The 25,254-nt window shown below is 39.4% G+C and overlaps 1 protein-coding gene across 1 annotated transcript in view; it reads left to right on the forward strand.

Moving 5' to 3' along the window:
* Positions 1–25,254, forward strand: part of LOC128660454 (tetratricopeptide repeat protein 30A) — a 271,599-nt gene that overhangs the window by 46,784 nt on the left and 199,561 nt on the right. The window contains exons 6-10 of the mRNA XM_053714304.1: positions 2,489–2,593; positions 10,243–10,371; positions 11,513–11,562; positions 11,648–11,800; positions 14,076–14,141. Of these exons, the coding sequence (XP_053570279.1) occupies positions 2,489–2,593; positions 10,243–10,371; positions 11,513–11,562; positions 11,648–11,800; positions 14,076–14,141 (503 nt within the window). The remainder of the gene's footprint in view (positions 1–2,488; positions 2,594–10,242; positions 10,372–11,512; positions 11,563–11,647; positions 11,801–14,075; positions 14,142–25,254) is intronic.

Genomic DNA, 25,254 nt, shown 5'->3' on the forward strand with positions numbered 1-25,254 from the left:
TTTTAATTCATATCTTAGCAGAGTTTCCAACTGTCCTATATTTTTCAGAATGGTCCCGATTTAAGAACTTTGTCTATCAAACTGGACCTCATCCTGTAAATATCTCTATCATTTAGTGAAAGTAACAGCCTAGCTATACTCCTGGTCACATCTGACCCTGCCCACGTCAGTCCCAGCTAAACTTATGGAACACTCTGTCCTCTCCCTCAGGCTGCCATGACTCCTCTCTCAGGTTATCACTAATCCACCCACAGGCCTTCCTTACTTTTGGTTCCTGATATAATCCAGAAACTGTTCAGTTATCTTTACAGGGATGTCAACCATATCAGTGCTGTGATCTGAAGTTTTCAAGACTTACATGCTGTTTTTGTCAGATAATATATCAATATATTGTTATAAAGCAGCACAATTTTCTATTCTGTAACTCTGCAGTCTGCCCTGCTTTGATTTTTATTTTTACTATTTTTTTTTCTTATTTTTTTTTAAAGAAGATAAATTGTTTTGTGGCTTCAGAAACATCCTTTAAGCTACCAGTTGAAAAAACCCTACTCTACAATATTACATAAAGCATTACATTTTTAATACAGTTGTCTTGGCTATAAAATACAAGACTATACTAAAATAAACTTGATAGCGGAAGGATTATCCATGGCTTATCAACCCCTTGTGCCATTTAGACATAGGTACTATGTCACACAGTACTTTGTCCAGCATATTGTGTTGACGTAGTACCTACAGAAAAATAAATTAAGTATGAAATAAAAAGTAGTTTAAAAACAAAAAATATTTTAATACTGGCAGACTAGCTGCCAGTAGCAAAGATGGGGCTAGCAGTGGGAGCGGGAAGGGTTAGAAATTTCATTAGGGGGTGGATCAGGGACGTGGGTGGGAGAGGAGGGTTTCCTACACTAGAGACATGAAAATAATAATAATATCCTTAAACTGCATACTGGCAGACTGTGTGCCAGTACCTAAGATGATGTTGACCAGTGGGGGCTGAGGGAGGGGAGGGATCAGGTAGGGATGAGTTGTCAGGTGGAAGAATAAACTCTACACTACAGCTAGCTAACATATCCACACACAGCAGCACTTATGAAGATAAAAACAACCATTATTACCAATACATCTGGGTCATATGTAAGGCAAAGTTTTGGGCACCTGGCCCTTAATCATGCATGATTAAGGGCCATATGCCTGAAACATTTTTATCTTCAAAAGTGCTGCTGTGTGTGGATATAATACTGAAGGGTGAACAGCATCATTCTCAGATTCACTACACAGGAGGTGCTGTGCTTGTTTAGTAATTAATACACAACAGCTAAAATTAACCTTACGAGTAACCTGATTAACTCCTTCATTGCCAGGAATTTCAGAAGTGTGGGGCACAGCTGCAATTAGCGGCCTTCTAATTGCCAAAAGCAATGGCAAAGCCACACATGTCTGCTGTTTCTGAAAAAAGGGGACTCCAAAAAAAGCTTTTACAACCATTTCTCTTATGACTACAGTAGTTGTGTGTAAATAAGTTCAGTGAGAAACCCAAAGGTTTTGAAAAAGTGAAGAATGTCTTTTATATGATTGTATTTGGTGGCCAAATAGTGGTATTAAATATACCAAAATGGGCCTAGATCAAATCCTTAGGTTGTCTACTTTAAATATATTATATATATATATATATATATATATATATATATATATATATATATATATATATATATATATATATATATATATATATATATATATATATATATATATATACCGGTATATTTATTTATAATTTTCATAGGTAAATTTAAAAAAGGCTTTGTTTCTGTTTAAATAGAGCGATAGCAAAAATGCTAATCTCCAGTATTTTGGGCAAGTTTTTTTCTTAAAAATCCCAGTAGCAAAGAGTTTAAAATATAGGCTGCTATAGAGTAAATGCTAAACACAAAAAATACATAGCATTAATGTAACAACAATTATATAAATAAATGATTTATGCAAAATGGAAAAATATTCTGTTATCCCCTTGGTTGTAAATAAATTCTTAGTAGTTTGTAATCATTAATAGTGCTGCGGAATCTGTTGGCGCTCTACAAATAACCAATAATAATTAAGTAATAAACAATTATGACTCTATTATAGTCACAAGTGTATTGTTGATACATTTAAGGGACAGTAAATGTATTGCAAAAGAAACTCCCATTGAACACACTTAGCAAAGATATGCTATTTTTTAGATTCCTCACTTCCGAATTCATCTGTTTAATGTGGTTAAAACGACAGCATTTTCTACAATTTTTTAAATTCCTTGCCTATCCTTCCACTGCCGAAGGATCCTCACATCTTAGCAAGTTAGGATTTCCTAAGAATTCATACTGTGTAGCAATAGCACTGCTGTATTTTATTATTCTTATAACCATGGTTTATTCTTAATTAGTTATTGCCTTAAATTTTCTAGACAAATCATGTGACTGATCTGTGTAATTTTTGTTTTCTGTGACAGATTTGTATTACAACATTGCCTTGTGTTACTATAGCATGAAACAATATGCCGCCGCATTGAAATATATTGCTGAAATAATTGAAAGAGGAATCCGTGAACATCCAGGTATAATATAGTTTTCTTTCCTAAGACATGGAGAGTCCACAACGTCATTCTAATTACTAGTGGGATATTCAACTCCTGGCCACCAGCAGGAGGCAAAGAGCACCCCAGCAAAGCTGTTAAGTGTAACTTCCCTTACCCATAATCCCCAGTCATTCTCTTTGCCTCTGTCAATGGAGGTTGTGCGAAGTTGGTGTCTGAAGATATTTAATCCTTTTATGGGTTCTTTTCCCTGCAAGCAAGGATTGGAGCCTAGCTGCGTCCACGTCAATCTCTTGAGTAAGAGTAGTGCTGGCTTTTAGCAGTTAAAAGGCAGCGAGGAAGTGTTTGCTTTATTTTTAACACTTTGCTACCCCTTTGTAGAAAGCCAGAGTTGGTTACTCTGTTCTTTCTTTTCCTACAGGGCCACGGCTCCCAGAATATTCACAAAGGTTCTGGGGGCACTATTGGCAGTGATCAGATCTCAGGGAATTGCTGTGATGCATTATCTAGACGACATGGTTCAGGCGTCATCTTTTTAACTAGCCCAATCTCATACAGAGATGCTGTTGTCTTTTCTACGTTCCCACGGGTAGAAGGTAAACTTGGAAAAGAGTTCTCTAGTTTGATCTACCAAAGTGTGTTTCCTAGGGACAATAATAGATTCCCTGTCCATGAAGATTTTCCTGACGGAGGTCAGAAAATCCAATCTTCCTGCTTCCTGCCTTTCTCTCCAGTCTGCCTTTCGTCCATGTCTCAATGCATGGAGGTGATTGGTCTGATGGTAGCATCAATGGACATTATCCCTTTTGCTCGGTTCCATCTGCGACCACTGCAGCTTTGTATGCTCAGTCAATGGAAAGGAGACCATTCGGATTTATCACAGAGGATAAATCTGGACCCCCTAACAAGAGACTCTCTCTCATGGTGGATGGCACAGGAACATATGTCTTGGGGCACTTGCTTTCTGAGACCTTCCTGGGAGCTTGTGACTATGGACGACAGCCTGTCAGGCTGGGGAGCTGTTTGGGGTTTTCTGAAGGCTCCTCCCATAAACATCTTGGAGTTGAGAGCTATCTTCAATGCCCTATCAGCGTGGCCTCAACTGTCTTTATTCCGGTTTATCAGATTCCAGTCGGACAACATCACCTCAGTGGCTTACATCAACCAGCAGGGAGGGACTCGGAGTTCCTTAGCCATAAAGGAGGTGACTCACATTCTGCAGTGTCTGGAAGCTCACGATTGTCTTCTATCTGCCATCCACATTCCAGGAGTGGACAACTGGGGGGCAGATTTTCTGAGCAGGCAGACCTTTCATCCCGGGAGTGGGCTCTCCATCCGGAAGTGTTATCTCAGATAACCCTCAGGTGGGGGGTTCCAGAGTTGGATCTGATGGCGTCCCGCCAAAACACCAAGGTTCCAAAGTACGGTTCAAGGTCAAGAGATCCTTGGATGTTCTCTCTGGCATATCTGTTTCCTCCGTTTTTCTCTCCTTCCACGACTCATTGCTCGTATCAAACAGGAGAGAGCATCGGTGATCCTAATAGCTCCTGCATGACCTCGCAGGATCTGGTTCACGGATCTGGTAACTATGTCATCTCTACCTCCTTGGAGGTTACCTCAGAGGAAGGACCTTCTAATTCAAGGTCCTTTCCTCCATCCAAACCTAGATTCTCTGAAGCTGACTGCTTGGAGATTGAATGCCTAGTTCTGTCTAGACGTGTTTTTTCTGAAGCGGTCATTGAAACTATGCTCCAGGCTCGCAAACCTGTTACTCGCAAGATTTACCATAAGGTAGGGTGTAAATATCTTCATTGGTGCAAATCTAAAGGGTTCTCCTGGAGCCGGGTGAGGATTCCCCGGATTTTGTCTTTTCTTCAGGATGGCCTGGAGAAGGGTTTATCGATCAGTAGTCTAAAGGGTCAGATTTCTGCCCTATCTATCCTTTTGCACAAACGTCTGGCAGACTTACCAGATGTTCAAGCCTTTGTTCAGACCCTGGTTAGAATCAGGCCTGTGTTTAAACCTGTTGCTCCCCCGTGGAGCCTTAATCTAGTGCTTAAAGTTTTGCAGCAGGCTCCGTTTGAGCCGATGCATGTTGCTGATATAAAATTGTTATCTTGAAAGGTTTTGTTTCTTTTTGCTATTTCTTCTGCTCGCAGAGTGTCTGAGCTTTCAGCTCTGCAGTGTGATTCCCCATACCTTATTTTTCATGCTGATAAGGCGGTCCTTCGTACCAAATTGGGTTTTCTCCTTAAGGTGTCTTTCTCACATCTCTTCCTGGATGTCCTCTCACTACCTCAATCTAAATCTCTCCAAAACTGAGCTCCTTATTTTCCCCCCTTCTTCCAAAATCTCCACCCCCAATCTCTCCATAACTGTCGACAACTCCATCATTACCCCTACCCCGCATGCCCAATATCTCGGGGTCACATTTGACTCAGATCTTTCTTTCACTCCCCACATTCAGTCCTTGGCTAAAGCCTGCCGCTTCCACCTTAAAAATATCTCTAAAATTAGACACTTCCTTACACAAGACACAACTAAGATTTTAATCCACTCTCTTTCTTTCCCGTCTTGATTACTGCAACTCTGTCCTCTCTGGTCTCCCCACCTGCAGCCTAGCTCCTTTACAATCCATAATGAATGCCTCTGCCAGACTCATCTTCCTTACACGTCGCTCTTCATCTGCTGCACCTCTCTGCCAATCCCTTCACTGGCTACCTCTTGCCTCTAGGATCAAACACAAAATTCTCACTCTGACATACAAAGCCCTCAACTGCACTGCTCCCCCTATATCTCATACCTTGTCTCCAGATATTCTCCCTCCCGTCCCCTTTGCTCTGCTCATGACCTCCTCCTCTCCTCCTCTCTGGTTACCTCATCGCACTCCCGTTTACAGGACTTCTCCAGACTGGCTCCCATCTTGTGGAACTCTCTGCCTCGCCCCACAAGACTCTCCCCTAGTTTTGAAAGCTTCAAGCGCTCCCTAAAGACTTTACTGTTCAGGGATGCATACAACCTATGCTAGCCTTACTTTATACCAGTTCCACTCCTCCATTGCTATCCCCTGAGCCCCGTTAGCATGTAAGCCTAAGAGTCAAGCTGTTTGTAGATCACCTTCTTAAGAGCTGACTACAACAGTGCAACTCTTGGCAGGGCCCTCTACCCATTTGATCCCTATAATTGTTTTGTTGTATTCCCCCTTTGTTTATAACGCTGCGGAATCTGTTGGCGCTCTACAAATAACCGATAATAATAATAAAAGGTGGTGTCGGATCGAAACATTAATCAGGAAATTGTTGTTCCTTCTTTTTGTCCTAATCTTTCTTCTCATAAGGAACGTCTTGGATGTTGTGCGAGCTCTAAAATTCTACTTACAAGCTACTAAAGATTTTCGGCAATCTTCGTTAGTTGTCTCTTTGGTTGAGAAGTTTGATTTGTTTGGCTTATGAGACTGCTGGGCAGCAGCCTCCTGAGAGAATTACGGCTCATTCCACTAGGGCTGTGTCCTCTTCTTGGGCTTTCAATAATGAAGCTTCTGTGGAACAGATTTGCAAGGCGGCAACATGGTCCTCTCTGCATACTTTTTCCAAGTTCTACAAATTTGATACTTTTCTCTCGGCTGAGGCTTCTTTTGGGATAAAATTTCTTCAAGCGGTGCTGCCTTCTGTTTAGGTCCTCTTGCCTTTTTTACCCTCCCTGTTCATTCTGTGTCCTCTAGCTTGGTTATTGGTTCCCACTAGTAATTGGAATGTCTCCATGTCTTAGGAAAGAAAATAAAATTTATGCTAACCTGATAATGGAGAGTCCACGACCCCAATTTTCACCCTGTTTTCTTCTTTTTCCATTTTCCTTCAGCTGAATGGCTGGGGATTACGGGTAAGGGAAGATACACTTAACAACTTTCCTGAGGTGCTCTTTGCCTCCTCCTGCTGGCCAGGAGTTGAATATCCCACTAGTAATTGGAATGAAGTCGTGGTCTGTCCATGTCCGAAAAGAAAGACATTTATCAGGTAAGCATGAATTGTTTTAATTTTTGAAAACAAAGGGAAAAACCCAATAGGGGGCGCTACCTAGAGATATATGTTTCAAAACATCAATATACAGATAACAAATATGACAAAATATGATATTGGTGTGTGTGTGCACACTACTAGATACCAGAGTCCTAGATCCTGGATGAAAGACAAGATCAAAGTCCTAGGTGATCAAATATGGTAGAAGTATCCGTCTTCTCAAAACCAGAGGCAGCACTCGATCTTCACCCTCCAAAGGTTAATATATCTAAAATCAAACACAAGGAAAACGGCGCCTCTTTCCTTGTGTTTGTTTTAATTTTTGGCAGATTAAAAATAGATTTAGAAATAAGATATATTTATTGTCTTTATTTTAAAATCTGTCTCAAATTCATGAAGTAGAAATTAAAAATGGATTGAATAAAAGTATAATAAAACACATGTAAAACATATTAAAATAAAGTATTTCACTCATTTATATATAGTAAATGTGATTGATGTGTTTATTATTGTTTTAAATGGATATGGTATATGACAAGGTACATAAAAAAATGTGATGGTGCACAAAATGGATAAAAGTCCCAGGTAATCACGGTGGTAATGCTCAGCAGGTGAACCTCAGGGAAAATAAGAAACATATATAGTGAAGTTCTGTGGTTATGTGAAATTTACAGCAGAACCTAGAAAGGTACTCACATTGTCTAGAGCTTCATAGCAGTCTATCCAACCTCTAGATGTTAGTGTGTCTGAGGCTTTCGCTCAAGCAATGACTTTTAACTTTCAACATGTAATATGAGCGCAAGCATAGGAGCGCTAGTGATTTAACTTGAGTGGTGTTCGCTTTAAATAGCGCTTATATTTTTGGGCTCGATTTATGATCTAGCTCTATATTGGTTGACTGTTAAAAGCTTCCAGAAGCCAGTTAAGAAAAAAAGGGTTTATTCAGCAAAGCAACAACATTTTTATCCTTTTTTTTTTTTAATACAATAACAAAACATGGTAAGATTCAAATATAATTAAACATAATTCACAGTGTTACAATCGGTAGTTTCATTTAAAAAATGTAAATAAAGAAATAAAATAAAGAAATAATAAAAACAAAAAATAAATAAATTATATATACATATGTGTGTGTGTATGTATATGTATATGTATATGTATATGTATATATATATATATATATATATATATATATATATATATATATATATATATATATATATATATATATATATACAGGGAGTGCAGAATTATTAGGCAAGTTGTATTTTTGAGCAATAATTTTATTATTGAACAACAACCATGTTCTCAATGAACCCAAAAAACTCATTAATATCAAAGCTGAATAGTTTTGGAAGTAGTTTTTAGTTTGTTTTTAGTTATAGCTATTTTAGGGGGATATCTGTGTGTGCAGGTGACTATTACTGTGCATAATTATTAGGCAACTTAACAAAAAACAAATATATACCCATTTCAATTATTTATTTTTACCAGTGAAACCAATATAACATCTCAACATTCACAAATATACATTTCTGACATTCAAAAACAAAACAAAAACAAATCAGTGACCAATATAGCCACCTTTCTTTGCAAGGACACTCAAAAGCCTGTCATCCATGGATTCTGTCAGTGTTTTGATCTGTTCACCATCAACATTGCGTGCAGCAGCAACCACAGCCTCCCAGACACTGTTCAGAGAGGTGTACTGTTTTCCCTCCTTGTAAATCTCACATTTGATGATGGACCACAGGTTCTCAATGGGGTTCAGATCAGGTGAACAAGGAGGCCATGTCATTAGATTTTCTTCTTTTATACCCTTTCTTGCCAGCCACGCTGTGGAGTACTTGGACGCGTGTGATGGAGCATTGTCCTGCATGAAAATCATGTTTTTCTTGAAGGATGCAGACTTCTTCCTGTACCACTGCTTGAAGAAGGTGTCTTCCAGAAACTGGCAGTAGGACTGGGAGTTGAGCTTGACTCCATCCTCAACCCGAAAAGGCTCCACAAGCTCATCTTTGATGATACCAGCCCAAACCAGTACTCCACCTCCACCTTGCTGGCGTCTGAGTCGGACTGGAGCTCTCTGCCCTTTACCAATCCAGCCACGGGCCCATCCATCTGGCCCATCAAGACTCACTCTCATTTCATCAGTCCATAAAACTTTAGAAAAATCAGTCTTGAGATATTTCTTGGCCCAGTCTTGACGTTTCAGCTTGTGTGTCTTGTTCAGTGGTGGTCGTCTTTCAGCCTTTCTTACCTTGGCCATGTCTCTGAGTATTGCACACCTTGTGCTTTTGGGCACTCCAGTGATGTTGCAGCTCTGAAATATGGCCAAACTGGGGGCAAGTGGCATCTTGGCAGCTGTACGCTTGACTTTTCTCAGTTCATGGGCAGTTATTTTGCGCCTTGGTTTTTCCACACGCTTCTTGCGTCCCTGTTGACTATTTTGAATGAAACGCTTGATTGTTCGATGATCAGGCTTCAGAAGCTTTGCAATTTTAAGAGTGCTGCATCCCTCTGCAAGATATCTCACTATTTTTGACTTTTCTGAGCCTGTCAAGTCCTTCTTTTGACCCATTTTGCCAAAGGAAAGGAAGTTGCCTAATAATTATGCACACCTGATATATGGTGTTGATGTCATTAGACCACACCCCTTCTCATTACAGAGATGCACATCACCTAATATGCTTAATTGGTAGTATGCTTTCGAGCCTATACAGCTTGGAGTAAGACAACATGCATAAAGAGGATGATGTGGTCAAAATACTCATTTGCCTAATAATTCTGCACTCCCTGTATATATATATATATATAATTTTATTTATATATATATATATATATATATATATATATAATTTTTATTTATTTATATATATTTATATATATATATATATATATATATTTATTTTTTTTATTTTATTTATTAGTAATGCATGTTTCAAAATAAATGATTTCTGCTTAACCTTTTTCATAATAAAAAATATTTTTACACATTGTAATAGTGCTCTTTCCTACGCCTGTTATATATTTGTTGAATTGAATGTCCCTTTAAATATAATACATTTTTTACTAAAAGTAATACACAATTACAAAAAGAAAATGCTCTAATGTATTAGATCATTTTACTATTGCACTATTGCTTCCATATAACTATTTGGTTAACCCCCATATGTAAAATACATAGTTAAAGTTAGCTCTAGAGCATCAATGCACTACTGGTACCTAGGTGAACATATTGGGTGAGCCAATGACAAAAAGCGTATGTGTAGCAACTAATATTTATATAGCTCCCAATAGTGCATTGCTACTTCTGTGCCTTCCTAGGTATACATTTTAATAAAGGATACCAAGAGAATATATTAAAATGAAATTTAATGTAAATTTTAAAGTCTCTTACAATATCTCAAGCATGAATGTTTTATTTCAACTTTATTCCGGAATTTTTATAATATGAAAAGGAGATCAGAGATTTGAGGGGAGAAGACATAATGGTAGCTTAGAAAAAATAAAAAGATAGCAGAAGTAAAAATAACATTCAAAAGGATGAAATAATTATAAATTAAACATATGTATGTACTTGTGAGATTAGAGTGCTGTTAGTGTAAGATGGTTTTGTTTCTACATGTTATCAATACTTTTATTTCTCTTTAGAGCTCAGTGTCGGAATGACAACGGAAGGCATAGATGTTCGTAGTGTTGGGAACACTCATGTTCTTCATGAGACAAAACTTATTGAAGCATTTAACCTAAAAGCTGCAATTGAATACCAGTTAAAAAATTGTAAGTCACTACCATATAAACCGTACAAGCAGGTGATCTTCCTGCCCAGAACATTATAATTGTGCTGATTTTCATGTTGGTTGCTAATGCTTTTAATGAATTTATTTATATAAATAACAAATAAAATGAGAAAAGATAGTAAGATATTAATATATAGATTATGTTTGCTTTATATAAGTATTTCTAGCCTTTACTAATAGATTATTCATTTCATATTGATGTAGTTTGAACCTGAATAACAAGATTTGCTGGTACATAAGAAAATTATGTTTTAAGAGACACATGATAATGCAAAAATAAAACGCTCTAAATCCTAAATGCATTTTAATTTTTGCACTGATATCCCTTGCTAAGGCTCCAGTTCATATACACCTTGAATTAATGTGTCCCATACTTATACCACATTAATTAGCTAACTGGCCAAATTTGCACTGACATTACAAGCTGATAAGGTCAAGTTTTAATTACTACTGCTTTTTAAAGGCTGTTGTAAACTGTTACCAAAAGCAGTAAGAGTCCCCACACTACAAGCCTCCCTAACCCACCTCTATTAACTCCTCAAGTGGCAGACTCCTAACTGCTGTTGACCTTTAAGCTGCTAGACCCCTAAAGCTCTAAGACACATCCACCACAAGTGACTACCATGCTGCAAGAGTCCCCCCCAACCACAATGACCCCACCAAACTAAGTGAATATTGCCTGTCCAAACACCTAGGTATAGCCTAAGTGCTAAAACTCCTTCCCCCTAAAAAATAAAATTCAAAAAATACAAAAAAGCATCTTTGAAACCCCTCCCAAAATTACATAGCCATTGGGATCAGGGTCCCTTTCTATCACTCTGTGATAGGGTCCTCCTCTATCCCTTGCTATGGGCTTGATTTTTTCTCGAGTGGTTTTTCATCCTAAAAAATGTGGTAATCTGCCCTCCTTTTATTCCTGATTGCTGATTTGATCCCATTGGTTGATGCAATCTGTATTTTGTCTGTAGTAAAAATGTATCTATATATGGCGGTCTGAGTATCTGTATATATCATCAGAACTCTTCTTAAGATGACATTTGTTACAGGGGATAAAAAACATGATTCCCCACAAAATCATAATGTTTAATATGTGTACACATTTTTCCAAATTGTCCTTTCAGTTGAAGCAGCACAAGAAGCTCTGACAGATATGCCACCAAGATCTGAAGAGGTAACAATTATTATTATTATTATTAATACTGTAATAAAATTGTTTTACATTTTGTATTCATGATGATTGTTTAATTCATTAACAGGAGCTAGATCCCGTAACGCTTCATAATCAAGCTTTGATGAATATGGACGCCAGGCCAACTGAAGGGTTTGAGAAACTGCAGTTCTTGTTGCAACAAAATCCGTTCCCACATGAGACATTTGGAAATCTTTTACTTCTGTACTGCAAATATGGGGTATTTTGCTTATGTGCTTCGAAAATTATATTTGCTCATCATGAAAATTTACAGTGTATTAAAATGATAGAAAGGTCAAAACTTGCACGATTCTGATAGAGAAAGTAATTATAAGAAACATTCAAATTTAATTTGGTCATTAAATTTATTTTGTTTTCTTCCTGTCCTTTTTAAAAAAGAAGATATGCATAGCCTATACTTTTAGCAGCTAGCTGGTGATGGGGGGTTTACATACATTTGTCTCTTATCATTGGCTCAGCTAGTTCCCAGTAATGCAAGCAACAGTGCAATAATAAAATGCTCTAACATATTAGAGTATTGTTTTTTGCACCTTCAAATCCCTTTAACTAAATATTTGTAATCATGTTTTAATTTTTTGGGGATATTAAAGTAAATATTAAATATTTTTATATTTTTTATGCCAATTATTTATTAGCAATTAAAGAGACATCAATCATGGAAGATCCAACCCATGATTTGTTGTTGTTTTTATTTAGTACTAAGTACAGCACCACATGTATTATCACAATGCTAAGCTCTGTGATCTCTGCACTAATAGGGATGCTGACTGGTAAGTGTACTCAGTGCATGGTGCAAACTTACCAGTCAGCTTGTGTGCTGGGTGATACATGTGGTGCTGATTAAGGGGCATATTTATCAGTGTGCAAGCGGACATGATACGAAGTAGCGTATCATGTCCGCCGCACATCGATAAATGCCGACAGCGTATATCATTGCACCAGCAGTTCTTGTGAACTGCTGGTACAATGCCGCCCCCTGCAGATTCGTGGCTAATGGCCGCTAGCAGGGGGTGTCAATTAACCCGATCGTATTCAGAGCAGGCGGACAAGTTACGGAGCTTAATAAATATGCCCCTAAATGTAAACAAACATCAAAAGCAGATTTAAATAAACAAACAAAAAAACACTTCGCTTTACAAAGTGCCTAGCAGTAGAATGTTGTAGATGTATGAAGGGGCAAAGTAAAACTGACAGTTCAAATTAGTTTAAAAAAAACAAACAAAAAAAACTTAAAGGGATATTAAACCTAATTGTTTTCTTTAATGATTCAGATAGAGCATGCCATTTTAAGCAACTTTCTAATTTACTCCTATTAACAATTTTTCTTGCTGATATTTAGCCACCAATCAGCAAGTTCTACCCAGGCTCTGAACCAAAAATGAGCCGGCTCCTAAACTTACATTCATGTTTCTCGAATAGAGATACCAAGAATACAAAGAAAAATTGATCATAGGAGTAAATTAGAAAGTTCTTTAAAAGTGCATGCTCTATCTGAATCATGAAAGAAAAAAATTGGGTTTCATATCCCTTTAAACATTTTATTTGGAATTAAATGTTGAGTTTATTGTATGTTTAAGCAGAAAAAAAACACAAAACATAAAAAAGATGTACACATTAGGAACAAGCCCCTTCATTTTTTATTATCTTGGTGGTTTTTTTCCTAGTAAATTGCAAGGCATTCCTTAGTAAACTTTAAAACCATCCCCAACAGTTGTTACATGTCCTTAAAGATACTCAATTTTGTAAACTAAATACATTTAACAAAAGGTTACTTCCAGCACAAAAAAAGATAACAGCCCAAACTTCAAGAAATTCTTGTTTCGGATGTCCACAAATGGATTAGAACCCCCCCCCCCCCCTTCAGATGCTGCAAATCAACTACTGCGTTGAGTCAGTTTTCAACATTTAAAAAACATATAGCTTTTGTGGGTGGGTTTTTGGCCTTTCCAGGAAGTGTGGAACAAAGCCGGTTTGTAGAAAAAAACAAGAGCCATCCTTTATAATTTACTGTTTTGTTTCTAGATTTTAAGTTATATTACAGACATTTCTGTGGTTACAGTTTACAGTTCTCAGTTCTTCTATTGAACGTTGAGTAGTATTTTATTAAATAAGCGATTGCTTGTTATCACAGGAGTCAGAGGCAAGATGCAGTAGACGCATTCTGTTTTTAATAAGAAAATATTCAGTTAAATGCTGACATGATGAATTAGCAGAAGATAAAAACAAAAAAATAAGTAATGAGATGCAGCAACCATTTTATTGTCATTTCAGGGTAATTCATTAAAAAGATGCAGTTTATAATATTTATTTATTTATGAATATTTAAAATCAGTAAAGCTGAAATTTTTATCCTTCCTGAAATGACTAAATTCCTGTGCCTGTTCTGGTTACATTAATCACCACATGACAAAGGTCATAGTACGTCACATAATTATAGCATTATCCTTATTGGCTCCATTTTATTTTGTTCCCAGTACTTTGATCTTGCTGCAGATGTTCTAGCTGAGAATGCTCACTTGACCTACAAATACCTTACCCCTGTAAGTATTAAAGACTATTATACTAATTGTTGCTGTTAGTCTAAGTTTGTTATCAACCATAATACTGAGTATATTTAAAGGGACACTAAACACTAAATACATTTCATGCACTTCCCTCTAATCATGGGAGCTGCCATTATGGAACCTTAATCACACTGTAGGTATTTGAGGAGAGTTTCTGCACATGTGCAAACACATCAGCAATAGAAAGTAGAGGCTGGGAATAACCTCAAAACATATTTAGTGTTTAAAGTCCCGTTAAGAATATGGTTGATGATATTATATAATGTTAATTACCTGCGAAAAAGCTGAAATAGAGTCCTTAATGATTATTTTGTCATGTTTTTTTTTTTGTAGAATAATTTTTATTGAGGTATTCAAGGTCACATACAGCTTATGCATTATATGTTGAAAGGCATAACATTATAACATCGTAACATGGAAACATAAACTTTGTTTCTAGAGATGTATCAGTATCTCTATTTTCAATATTACCTCGTTTTTACAGAGGCCGTTGTTCAGGAACTCTTCAAACTTTACCAAAACTTATGATTCATCTTAGTAACAATATAATTGAGACGGCCGTTAAGTTAGCGGGTCTAACCGCTAAGGTATCTTGATAGTCAAGCACCATAGACTTCATTAAGCCACAGGAAGCGGAGGTTCCCATGACTTACTAGGAGAGGCGTGGGGTTCAAGAGAGCCCGTAAATATTCATCCGCGGGCTCTCTCTCAACCCACGTCCGGTTCCCCTTAGAGGGGAGGTCCAGGGGGATTCCTTAGGGGCGTAATCAAATTCTATGTACATCAGGGGAATGGGGGAGAGGAAAAGCAGTCCACTGAGCTGTCCCTGACTTGCTAAAGGCTGGTTGGTTTACGTGGGTTTACGGGTCCAGTATGAGTCCAATGGTTCCCATGTTAGGCAAAAATCCCTCAGTTGTCTGCGTTCCCTGAATACATAGTTTTCCATGTTTTTGATATGGTTAACACAGTCTATTACCCCTTGCCACCTGGGGGGTTGTTTTTTTTCTCCAATTCCTGGCCACAAACAACTTGGTGGAAGTAAGGATGCCTATAAGCAAATTCCGTTTGAATCTGGGGAGAGAGTCTACTCCTAGATGTAGTATTGCTAGTGCTGGGGAAAGTTTGTCTACCAGGTCCAGACCTCTGCACAGAGACTCCACTCTGTCCCATAGGCTATCTAGTTTCGGGCAGGCCCACCAAATGTGGAGTGGGGTGCCCTTTTCTCCGCAGTCCCTCCAGCACATGGGGGAATGGTAAGGGTATAGTTTTTGGAGTTTAGTGGGAACAAGATGCCGCCTCATGATGATTTTAAAGTGTAACTCGTAGAGAGTGACGCAATGGGTAGCTTTTTTTGTGTGGCTAATTGCTTCTTCCCAAGCTTCAAGGGGGTGGACAGCTGTAGGTCGCTTTCCCAGGCCTCCATGTGGATTGTTTTAGATGGGATATTATCCTCAATTAAATATTTGTAGTGCGCAGAGAGAGGTTTATAAAGTTGGAGGTTTGCTTTCCAGCGCGATTCCCACGGGGAAAGATCGCGGAGTTGATCTTCTAGGAAGCCCCAAGATCTCATTAGAGATCTATTTCGCAGTAGGTCAAAATGAAACCTTGGAGTCAGCGAGGGTGAAGCTAGCATAGCGGAATGTGTTTTTAATTGTTTGTTTTCATAGAAGTCTTGTAAGGTACCAATATCCGTGGCCGGCCACGAACTGGTGTGGGCGTTGGGTAGCCCATAGAGGAGCCCTCGCATGGAGTGTACTGGTGAGGGGCAATAAGCCTGCTATGTCTTAGTTTCAGCCATCTCTCTTGGTACCCCTTAACTATGCTATTGGAGATGAAGATTTTTGACTGCCAATGTGGGGGCAGCCAGAGGAGGTCCTCAAGTCCACAAACGCCGGGAGCAAAGCCTGCTCTAGCTCTTTCCATCTAGTTGCAGGGAGATCCTTACCCCATGCTGAGGCATGGGTGATCATCGCGGCTTCATGATATTTCCTAATGCTTGGAAGGCCTATACCACCTCTCTCAACGGGGGCCTGAAGAATGTGGGCCGCTACCCGGGGTCTCTTATTGTGGCAGGTTTAGGCATTAAAGAGGGTCTGTAGCTAGGGGCATAGGAATTGAGATTGAGATACAACGGAAAAAATAAGTAAGCTTAGGTAGCACCATCATTTTGAGGGCTGCTACTCTGCCCAGCCAAGAGATCTCACCGAACCTCTTGGAGTTAAGACCCAATGTAATCTCCTTCAGTAGGTTCTCGTAGTTTTCTTTAACGGTTATAGTTTTGGAATGGGAGAGGAACACTCCCAAATGTCTCACACCTCTAGTGGACCATTTGAAGGAATAAAGGAGTTGGATTTTGTTTTTGTCTTCGGTAGGGATGTTTATAGAATATACTTCAGTTTTACTGACGTTGATTTTATAGTACGAAAGTTCGCCAAATCGCCTTAGTAACCTGAACAATGGGGGAAGGGAGTCTAAGGGGTCTGTGAGGAAGACCGTAAGGTCGTCCGCAAACAGGGCTAGTTTCTGTACAGTGTCGTGGATTTGGAGTCCCTGAATAGCAGGGCATCCCCTAATGGCTGCCCCAAGGGGCTCGATTGCTAGAACAAACAGGAGAGGGGACAGAGGGCACCCCTGTCGAGTCCCGTTAGTTATCTTTATCGTGGGGGAGCAAAATCCTAGGCCCCTTATCATGGCGGTGGGAGAAGAATATAGAGCCTTAACAGCCCTGACGTAGGTGTCGGGTATTCCGAAGGTTGTAGGAGTTTGGAATAGATATTCACACCTCACCCTGTCAAACGCCTTCTCGGCATCCAGCGACAGGGTGAGCATGGGGAGACCCAGGTCGGCTGCCTCTGTAAAGATATTTAAGAGGCGGCGGGTGTTATCTTAGCCTTGTCTATTGACAACGAATCCCACCTGGTCAAGATGGATAAGGGTCTGTAGATGTTTACTCAGCCTATTGGCTAGGATTTTGGCATAAATTTTGGCATCCACGTTGATAAGGGAGATAGGCCTAGCTTGGGCACAGAGTAGGGTCCTTGCCTTCTTTGTGTATTGTAATAATATTGGCTTCAAGGAATTCCGGTAGGAATCTACCTGCTTGTGCCACGCTCACGAAGAATCGGAGCAAAATTGGAGAGAGTACTGAGCTCAGGGCCCGGTAGAAGGTGGCTGTGAACCCATCTGGACCTGGGGCTTTGTGGGGAGATAGACCAGCTATGGCAGCCTTAACTTCCTCTATTGTGAATTGTTTCGTCAGTGAGGTTTTGGCTTCCTCTGTTAGTGTAGGTAGATCTAAACTCTCTAATAACTCACGGATGTCTCCCGTGCTGGCTTTATCTGTTGCTTCTGAGGTTGCAATATTATATAGGGAGGAATAATATTTTTCAAAGGCTACTCCTATTTCTTTGGGCGAGTAGACTGGGCCCTTTTGTGTGTTAATGGAGGCTATCCTACTCTGTTGTATACGTTTCCGTAATTTATTTGTCAGCAATCTATCTGCTCTGTTGCCTTTATAGTAATATAGCTGCTTGAGCCTGTGTAAGTTGTTTTGTACTTTCAGTGTTTCTCTTTTAGCAATTTCCTCTCTGACTAGTCCTATCTGTTGGGCTATGTGGAGTTCATGGCATGACTTGTTAGCGGTCTCCATTTTTCGAAGATCTCCGTATAGTTTGGCTAATGAGTGACCACCAGATTTGCGGAGGTGGGACGATTTTTTGATAAAATATCCCCTAAGGTAGGCTTTGAGGGCTGCCCATTTTAGTAAGGAGATAGAATCAGCGCTTATTTCTACCTAAGCCAAATACAGAGAAGGTCCCTCTCAAAAAGACCAAAAAGTGGAGTAAGAATTAAAGAATAGTACTGGCGCATACAGCTAAGGTAAGGTGATCACAATAAATGAGTAATTCTCAGTTTATATTTAAGGTGGTTTCTAAGGTGGCTTATGGAAACCAAAGGGCAATATAGGAGATATTTTTCAAAAAGACAATGGTCAGATACCTTTGAAAATAATCTACATTTGATCACACTAATTATTAAATAAAATAGCTGGTGGATACCACAGGGCAATAGGGGAGATACATTTTTACTATAGAAAGACAATGGTCAGATATCTTTTAAAATCATACACATTTATTATATACAATTAAGGGTGAGGTCACAGAATTCTTGAAGATTAAAAGCACAGGTGGACCATAAAAATATAGTGTAGTGTAGTGGAAGAATTTAAATAACAGCCTAACTCTAAGGATGAGCTCGATTTAAGCAAATTACAATAGGTAGGTTGTTAGAAACGTTATTCCTATACACTGATAAGGCAACTGTGTCACTAGGCAAATCCTTGCGGGGTATCAAGGAGTTAAATTAGTTAAGGTAACTAAGCTCTGAGTAGAGATTAAAAGTACCAATAACAATCAGGATAATAAAATATATATGTGTAAATAAAATACAGAAAAAGCTATCTATCTGGACGTCCAGTATTAGCAAACACAATTGTATAATTAAAATACAGTGGGAAAATACTGCTTTAAAACCTAATAAGCAAAGATATCTATTAAAAATAAACCGGTAAGAAAGGAAATAGTACTGAGTGATGTCCAATAGTGCATTGATGGTAGTATTGGGAACGTTACACTCTCATATGAGGTTGCTCTTGCTCTTGCGAGTATTGGATCACACTATCATATGAGAGAGGTACCTTCAAGTTGCCGGCTAAGTATCCGTGTGGAGCGGTGGCTACCAGGAGCCGTATACTCCTGTCTGTAATCCAAGTGCTGTCGGGTGAATTATACAATTGTGTTTGCTAATACTGGACATCCAGATAGATAGCTTTTTCTGTATTTTATTTACACATATATATTTTATTATCCTGATTGTTATTGGTACTTTTAATCTCTACTCAGAGCTTATTTACCTTAACTAATTTAACTCCTTGATACCCCGCAAGGATTTGCCTAGTGACACAGTTGCCTTATCAGTGTATAGGAATAATGTTTCTAACAACCTACCTATTGTAATTTGCTTAATCGAGCTCATCCTTAGAGTTAGGCTGTTATTTAAATTCTTCCACTACACTATATTTTTATTTTTATGGTCCACCTGTGCTTTTAATCTTCAAGAATTCTGTGACCTCACCCTTAATTGTATATAATAAATGTGTATGATTTTAAAAGATATCTGACCATTGTCTTTCTATAGTAAAAATGTATCTCCCCTATTGCCCTGTGGTATCCACCAGCTATTTTATATAATAATTAGTGTGATCAAATGTGGATTATTTTCAAAGGTATCTGACCATTGTCTTTTTGAAAAATATCTCCCATAAACCACCTTAGAAACCACCTTAAATATAAACTGAGAATTACTCATTTATTGTGATCACCTTACCTTAGCTGTAAGCACCAGTACTATTCTTTAATTCTTTTGAGGGCTGCCCATACCATGTTCAGATCTGTGGCATCATTGTCATTGTGCGTCAGAAAGTCGATTATTGTCCTAATGAGTTCTGGGAGTTCTCCCTCAGCTAAGAGCTGTTCGGGAAGTCTCCAAGGGGGTCTGGTGGTTAGGGACTGCAGTGCAATGAAGTCTATGTACACCATATCGTGGTCCGACCACGTACATGGTTGGATGGTAGGATTTATACACTTATCTAGGGACCATGAATCACATAGGATATAGTCAATTCTCGAGTAAGAATTATGGGCTTTAGAATAATGTGTAAAATCTTTTTGGGTGGGTGCTAAACAACGCCATGTATCATAGAGGTCAAATCGATACATAAGTTTGCGGAACGCATTGGAGGTGGCAGAAATGTTTCTGTCTGCATGTGTGGTGAGGATAGATTGTTTATCTTCTTGAGGATCCCACACCATGTTGAGGTCCCCACCTATAATTAGATGCCCTCGTTTGAGTTTTTCTATTTGTCATGTTTTTTAAAGGGACATGCTAATGGAAAAATAAAATGTTCATATTTGGTGTTTACTGTATGTGTAGGACACACTCAATGACTGATGGCTATATTTATATGCAGTTCCTAATTGACTCACCACCCATGACCTGGTCAGTAGCTCCTTGCGGGACTTTAGCTGCATGTTTAACTTCTTTGTGAGTGTTAAACCTATAGGTTGCCAGGAACGTTAGTGTTAAATAAAATTATCTAAGTATTTACAGCATTTTATTTTTCCATTAGAATGTCGCTTTAAGTGAATTATTTTGTGCAGTTTTCTTCATAGAAAATGTTGCCAGCCTGGAGTCATTATAAAGTAGCAAGATGGTGGCATTGTAACACTTGGAAATACCATAACTTTTTCTGTTATTTATAAATGTTACTTTAGCTATCCAAAGTACAAATTAATTTAACTTAAACGGATGTAATGATAATTTGTGCAACAAACATTAAAAACCCCTTAACTTACATTTTTAGTGGGGTGGTCAGTAAAATCAGCCTGATGGTGTACCCATTAAAGGGGAACTCCTATTTTCTTTCCTAAGACATGTAGAGTCCACAACATCATTCCAATTACTAGTGGGATATTCAACTCCTGGCCAGCAGGAGGAGGCAAAGAGCACCCCAGCAAAGCTGTTAAGAAAAACTTTCCTTACCCATAATCCCCAGTCATTCTCTTTGCCTCTGTCAATGGAGGATGTGCGAAGTTGGTGTCTAAATATATAATCCTTTTATGGGTATTTTTCCCTGCAATCAAGGATTGGGGTCTAGCTGTGTCCTTGTCAATCTCTTTAGTAAGAGTAGTGGTGGCTTTTAGCAGTTAAAAGGCGGCGAGGTTGTCTTTGCTTTTCTTTTTTTTTAAATCAAAGATTTTTATTGAGGTTTTTATACAATACAATATAACAAAATATATGTTCTGTCACATATACAACAATTGCAGGAATATACATCACAAAAATACAGGTTTGAACAAGTTTATCCGCATTTCCAACTAAACATATAGAGGACTATTTATCAAAGGTCTGTCGGACCTGATCCGACAGTGTGGATCAGGTCCAACAGACCTCGCTGAATGCGGAGAGCAATACCCTCTCCGTATTCAGCATTGCACCAGCAGCTCTTGTGAGCTGCTGGTGCAACGCTGCCCCCTGCAGATTCGTGGCCAATTGGCCGCCAGTAGGGAGTGTCAATCAACCCAATCATACTCGATCGGGTTGAATTGTGGTGATCTCTGTCCGCCTCATCAGAGCAGGCGGACATGTTATGGAGCAGCGGTCTTTAGACCGCTGCTCCATAACTTACGTTTCTGGCGAGTCTGAAGACTCATAGCCATGAAACCTAATTTTTTAGGTTTTATACACCTCCCGACTGGTCTATAATAGCTTGTATCACTGGAGGGAACTAGGGTGATATAGAGCCACTCTTGGGCATGGTGAATAAACCATACACGTATGAACAGATAATACAATATGATTTAGCCAAATATTATGTTGAGGTTTATATTAGGATGAGTCCACCTTTTGGACCCTAGCAATCAATTATAGTATGGAAACAAAATTTAAACTGGCAGTAATATTCTAGCTGAAACTCCCCCATACAGAAGGTTTAATATCATATATTTCTCTTACAAGGTGTATCCAGTCCACGGATTCATCCTTACTTGTGGGATATTCTCATTCCCTACAGGAAGTGGCAAAGAGAGCACACAGCAGAGCTGTCCATATAGCTCCCCCTCAGGCTCCGCCCCCCCAGTCATTCTCTTTGCCGCTCTAACAAGTAGCATCTCCACGGGAGGGTAAAGTGAATGTGGTGTTAGATTTGTAGTTTTTATTTCTTCAATCAAGAGTTTGTTATTTTTAAATAGTGCCGGTTTGTACTATTTACTCTGTGGCAGAAAGTGATGAAGATTTCTGCTGAGAGGAAAATGATTTTAGCATGTTGTAACTAAAATCCATTGCTGTTCCCACACAGGACTGAGGAGTACAAGAAAACTTCAGTTGGGGGGAACAGTTTGCAGGCTTAACTGCTATAAGGTATGCTCAGTCATTTTTTTCTAGTCAAGACTTGGTAATGCTAGAAGACTGACAAGAATCCCCATGTGGAGAAGGTAAGCCATATTCTGAGACCTAGTATAGAAGGAAGGCTTATTTAAAAAGGCTCAAAACACTGGTGGACACTGTTAAGGGGCAATCGATTATTTTATAACAAAAATCTGATCTTTTTACAAGGTTTTATCACATTTGGAACGTTTTTATGGGGTTTATTCCACATGGCATATATTTAGACACCTATTTAGGCTTGTGAAGGCCCCACAACTCCAGAGTGGAGAGGGAGGGGGCCTAAATTTTGCGCCTCAATTGCGCAGTTGTTATTTTGCAGACAGCTTCATGCAGCTTCACGTGGAGGGTCTAAAGATTACTTGAGGACTTAATAGAGGCTTATTTTCAATCAAAACTAATCCCCAAGGAAGGTAGGGCCACAGCAGATTGCTGTGGCATGGTGCTGTAGTTTGCTAACCGGTTGCCAGCTTTACTTTGCTCCGGTTTGGCCGTTAAGGGGTTAATTGACTTGAAATTCACTGTGCAATCATTTAAAAGCATTAGGATCATATGGTGTAAATTTCATAAAGATTGGGTTATTTTTTGAGATTTAGTAAAAAAGTGTGCGCTTTTTATTATTTAAAGGCACAGTACTGTTTTTTCTAAAATTTTATTTTTCTGTATTTAAGTGCTGTCTAAGTCTGTTTAACATGTCAGAGCCTTCAGATAGACGTTGTTCTATGTGTTTAATAGCCATGGCGGAACCCCCTTTACATTTGTGTTTAAAGTGTGCTAAGGTATCTAAGCATTTTAAAGACCATGCAGTGACACTTAAAAATGTTGCACAAGATGATTCTTTAACGGAAGGTAATGAGGATAGTCCACCTTCCTCTCCCCATGTGTCGACACCAGTTACGCCCGCGCAAGCGATGCCTAGTACCTCTAGCGCATTGGCCCCTATTACATTACAACAGTTAGCAGCAGTCATGGATAATTCCCTTGCGGCTTTTCTGTCCAAATTTCCAGTTTTTCCTAAAAAGCGTGATAGCTCAGTTTTAAGAACAGAGGATGAGCAATCTGAAGCTTTGGATGATTTATCCGTTGTACCCTCACAACACTCTGAGGTGGCAGTGAGGGATGTGCTGTCCGAGGGAGAAATTTCTGACACAGGAAAGGTTTCTCAGCAGGCAAAATCAGATTCCTTAGCGTTTAAATTTAAGATGGAACACCTCCGCGTACTGCTTAAGGAGGTTTTAGCTACGCTGGATGATTGCGACCCCATGGTGGTCCCAGGAAAATTGTGTAAAATGGACAAGTTTCTAGAAGTCCCTGTATACACTGATGCGTTTCCGATCCCCAAGAGGGTGGCGGATATTGTGACTAGGGAGTGGGAGAGACCAGGTGTACCTTTTGTTCCCCCCCTATCTTTAAGAAAATGTTCCCCATAAATGACCCCAGGCGGGACGCGTGGCAGACGGTCCCTAAGGTAGAGGGAGCAGTTTCAACACTAGCCAAGTGTACAACCATACCAATAGAAGACAGTTGTGCTTTCAAAGATCCTATGGATAAAAAATGAGAAGGTTTACTAAAGAAAATATTTGTTCAACAAGGTTTCCTTCTTCAACCGATTGCCTGCATTATTCCTGTAACTTCTGCGGCGGCTTTCTGGTTTGAGGCGCTGGAGGAGTCGCTCCAGAGAGAGACTTCATATGACAAAGTCATGGACAGAATTCATGCTCTAAAGCTGGCTAATTCTTTTATCACAGATGCCGCTTTCCAATTAGCTAAGTTAGCGGCGAAAAATTCTGGTTTTGCCATTATGGTGCGGAGAGCGCTTTGGCTCAAATCATGGTCGGCTGACGTGTCGTCCAAAACAAAATTACTACATATTCCTTTCAAGGGAAAGACCCTTTTCGGACCCGAGTTGAAAGAAATTATTTCGGATATCACTGGGGGAAAGGGCCATGCCCTCCCGCAAGATAGACCGTTTAAGGCCAAAAACAAGGCTAATTTTCACTCCTTTCGCAACTTCAGGAGCGGTCCTGCTTCAAGCTCTGCAAAGCAAGAGGGTAACACTTCACAGCCCAAAGCAACCTGGAAACCCTTGCAGGGCTGGAACAAAGGTAAACAGGCCAAGAAGCCTGCAGCTGCTACTAAGTCAGCATGAAGGGGTGGCCCCCGATCCGGGACCGGATCTAGTAGGGGGCAGACTCGTTGAAATCGTTGCTCAGGGATATCTTCTAGAATTCAAGGACTCTCCTCCAAGGGGAAGGTTCCACATTTCTCGTTTGTCTTCAGACCAGACAAAGAAACAGGCGTTCTTACGCTGTGTAGAAGATCTACTAAAGATGGGAGTGATATATCCAGTCCCGATTGCAGAACAAGGACTGGGTTTTTACTCAAACCTGTTTGTAGTTCCCAAAAAAGGAGGAACTTTCAGGCCAATCCTGGATCTAAAAATTCTAAACAAATTCCTCAGAGTTCCATCGTTCAAAAGGGAAACCATTCGGACAATTTTGCAGATGATCCAGGAAGGTCAATATATGACTACCGTGGATCTAAAGGATGCGTACCTACATATTTCTATCCACAAAGATCACCATAAGTTCCTAAGGTTCGCCTTTCTGGACAAGCATTACCAGTTTGTGGCCCTTCCTTTCGGGTTGGCCACTACTCCCAGAATTTTTACAAAGGTGCTAGGGTCCCTCCTAGCGGTACTAAGACCGCAGGGCATTGCAGTAGCACCTTACCTAGACGACATCTTAATACAGGCGTCGTCTTTTCACAGAGCCAAGGCTCATACGGACATTGTTCTGGCTCTAAGGTCTCACGGGTGGAAGGTGAACGTCGAAAAAAGTTCTCTGTCCCCGCTCACAAGGGTTCCCTTCCTGGGAACACTAATAGGCTCGGTAGAAATGAAAATATTTCTGACGGAGGTCAGGAAGTTGAAGCTTTTAACTACTTGCCGAGTTCTTCATTCCATTCCTCGGCCTTCTGTAGCTCAGTGCATGGAGGTAATCGGATTAATGGTCGCGGCAATGGACGTGGTCCCTTTTGCCCGAATTCATCTCAGACCACTGCAACTGTGCATGCTCAAACAGTGGAA

Source organism: Bombina bombina, chromosome 5 (assembly GCF_027579735.1).
Source record: "Bombina bombina isolate aBomBom1 chromosome 5, aBomBom1.pri, whole genome shotgun sequence".
NCBI classification, from domain to species: Eukaryota; Metazoa; Chordata; class Amphibia; order Anura; family Bombinatoridae; genus Bombina; species Bombina bombina.